The sequence below is a fragment of the Arachis ipaensis genome, chromosome B03 (assembly GCF_000816755.2).
Source record: "Arachis ipaensis cultivar K30076 chromosome B03, Araip1.1, whole genome shotgun sequence".
Classification (NCBI taxonomy): Eukaryota; Viridiplantae; Streptophyta; class Magnoliopsida; order Fabales; family Fabaceae; genus Arachis; species Arachis ipaensis.
The window spans coordinates 14,430,644-14,433,877 of NC_029787.2; the positions used below are offsets into that span (position 1 = coordinate 14,430,644).

The window sequence follows — 3,234 nt, forward strand, 5'->3', positions numbered from 1 at the left end:
TCAAATAATTTATAGAAATAAATACAAATCCCATTTAAATTTGATTATTGATTTTTAAATTGCACAATTAATAAGAAGTTCTTAAGTTAACTATTAACTACAAAAAATTAAGTGAAAAAAAAATTCCATAGATAAAATTAAACTAATTAGATTAACTTCTCCTTATGAATATACTAAAAGTAAATGTCTTATATTTAACCAAGTTATATAATGAAATAACTCAACATTTAGCTATGTGAAATAATTATTGAACTCTTTAAATTTTCTATCAATTACTTCATAGAGTATCGAAATTTGAAAATGATACTACCAAAGTAATTAAAATTAACAAAATAACGTTTATTTTCGTGAGCTTAATTTAACACAATAGTTTTATATATTATAATGGTAACATCTAATAAAATATATTTTATATCAATGAAACATAGTGGGATTAATCTTAATAGACTAATGAAGATAAAAAGTAATATTATTATATACTATTAACGATTTTTCTAAACTTCAAATGAAATTTAAATAGATCCATTCTTTTATATAATATAACTGTTCAGAAGTGATTTAGTTTTTTCGAGTTAAAGAGTTATTTAAACAAAATTGTAAAAAATAAATTAAAAATACAAAGTTATCATAATTGTTTAGTTTTAAGTACACGTATTTGAATTAATGTATATGATTAAATTTAGTTTAATTTAGTAAGTGAGAGTTATTTGATATGCTTGATCATATTTTATATATGATTTTAAATTTATATATAATCAATATTATAATATTTTCTTTCATAATAAAATGATGGTTATAATAGAGCAATTAAATTTAGCTAGGTATTATTAAAATGAGTGATAAAAAATTATTCTTCTCTCTATAACGTCTTTTTTGACATTCAAAAAAACGTTTTCATTAAATCAATTTTTTAGAATTTATCATACTCTTACAACCTGTTTATGGTTCAGAAGTCAGAACAATAACTTTTTTCTTTTTAAATAATCACGTAGGGTTCTATTAATTTTAATTATAAGTATTTATGCAAGTTTTGATTTACATTTATAAAAATATAATTATGAATCTAAAGAAAGAGTCTAGGAGCTGAAACGATACAAATGTCTAACACAAGAACAATATAAAAGTATTCACAACACAATATAGCAACAACTATGAACAAGTAAATATAGCAAGTAAAGCAATAATAAGAACACACCGAAATTTTATCGTGGAAAACCCCTCAATGTGAGAGGTAAAAACTACGAGTCGTCCAAACCAATAAAATAGCTATACTATAATCAAATGAGGTAAAAGAGAGTCTCAAACAAAGTACTAAAACGTGCATATAACTATCCAAAACATTAAAGCACCAAAGCTTAGGAGCAAGAAGATGAAAAATACCCAAAAACAAAGCTGCTATTTGAAGCCTATTTCTCCATCTGCAGAACTCCAATTAAAATCTTCACCATTCAGAATGAAGAACAAGATGAGAAAAATTTGCAGTCCAAATTTCATGTCGATCCAACAGTGAAAGAATGAGAAACTGCTGTTAAAAAGTTGCTGCTCTGTTTAAAAATGGGAAACCTATTTTCTTTCTATCGAAACCAATTTCTGTCACTGAAAATTTCCAATCAACATCTCCACCGACCAGAATGAAGAACAAGATGAGAGGAACATGCAATTCAAATTTTAAGCTGATCCAACGGTGAATGAATGAGGAACTGCCATTTGAAATTTACTGCTTTGCACAAAAACAAAAATTTTATTTTCCCTCTTCTCTCTCACTTGGTGGCTACTTTCTCACACTCTCAAAAGACCCAAAAAAAATTTGATTAGGATTGAAATATTAGGGTATAAAAATACACTCTAAAAAATTGAAATTGAATCTCACAGAAGAGAAAAAAAAACCAACATCTAATTGTTATAATAAATCGCTTCTTTAGTTACTTACATCTCAATTTTGGTGTCCCATTCACATTTGATTTAATCAATTGTTTGTATAGCAAGTTATCACTTTATTATTGCTATATTTGTACTTTATTTAATAATAATGAAACGATGAGTTATAAATGAGTTTATAAACGGTTTAATTATTCTGTTGGTCTTATAGTTTTGCAAAATTTTTAATTAAGTTTTTATTTTTTTATTTTAATTGAGTCTTTACACCAAATATTTTTTTTAATTTGGTCCCTCTTCTTTTTTTTTTTATTTGGATCTCTGCACTAATTTTTTTTAATTGGGTTTCTATACAATTAGACCAATTACTATCAAAAGAAGACTTAATTGAAAAAAAAATTAGTGCAGAAATCCAATTAAAAAAAAAAAATAATGTAGGAACTTAATTAAAAATTTTGTGAAACTATAAGAGTAACATCGTAATTAAACCTTTATAAATGACTTATCATATCACTAATCTAGACATTATAAAACATTACCATTTTTCTTTTTATTAAAATATACCCGAGCAAGAAACTTTTTGGCTATTCAATCCAGCTACATTTAAAAGCTCTCTAAAGAAAAAAAAAAAGTTGCCGAAGGGAGAAATCCTAGCGAAGATTGAAAACCCCTGTCAAGTGGGGATGTTATTATAGATATTGTCACTCTAGGAAATTTGGAAACAATTTTTTCAAAAATTAAAAAAGAAAAAAAAAAAAAGAAAGAAAGAAAGGAAAATGTATTGAATTCCTCTTGATGCAAAAGCAGTAAAGTATAAGGTGTTTCTGAAAACAATTTATGAATTAGAGGTCAACGTTCCAAACAGCTCCATCTCCTTCCCCACAAGCTTTGTGTATATCTTTCATTCTCTCCACCGATTTACATATTCCACTGCAAGACCAATCAAAAGATGCCACGCACACGTTTCCTGTCCTTGCCTTCCAATCACAATCTGTGCCACACTCAAAAGAAAAAATAAATTGTCATATTTGGAAGTAAAGTTACAAAATATAGTGATACAATCAAAGAGTAAAAAATATACGTATAAAATGTAAGAAAAAAAAGAAATAGTGCATTGCGCATATCATAATTATGGGGATTCAAAATATTTACCAGGAGGTGTCCCACAACACATAGAGCGTTCATCGATATGTTCAACTTCTAGGCCCAATAACCATGACCCTAAAGAGACATCCTCATTTGCATATCTGTGTAATATGGGCCTGTAAATTTATTTGCATTAAATATCCTAATTTCATAATTACCAAAAAAAATTATCCTAATTTCATGACCAAACAAAACGTCAAACTCTTAAATAGT

The 3,234-nt window shown here is 26.5% G+C and overlaps 1 protein-coding gene across 1 annotated transcript in view; it reads right to left on the minus strand.

Annotated features, from left to right (window-relative positions):
* The window catches only part of LOC107632567 (probable beta-1,3-galactosyltransferase 8), a 3,847-nt gene continuing 3,148 nt past the window's right edge, over positions 2,536-3,234 (minus strand). The window contains exons 6-7 of the mRNA XM_021118253.1: positions 3,028-3,137; positions 2,536-2,866 (exon numbers count right to left, since the gene is read on the minus strand). Of these exons, the coding sequence (XP_020973912.1) occupies positions 2,718-2,866; positions 3,028-3,137 (259 nt within the window). The 3' untranslated portion in view covers positions 2,536-2,717. The remainder of the gene's footprint in view (positions 2,867-3,027; positions 3,138-3,234) is intronic.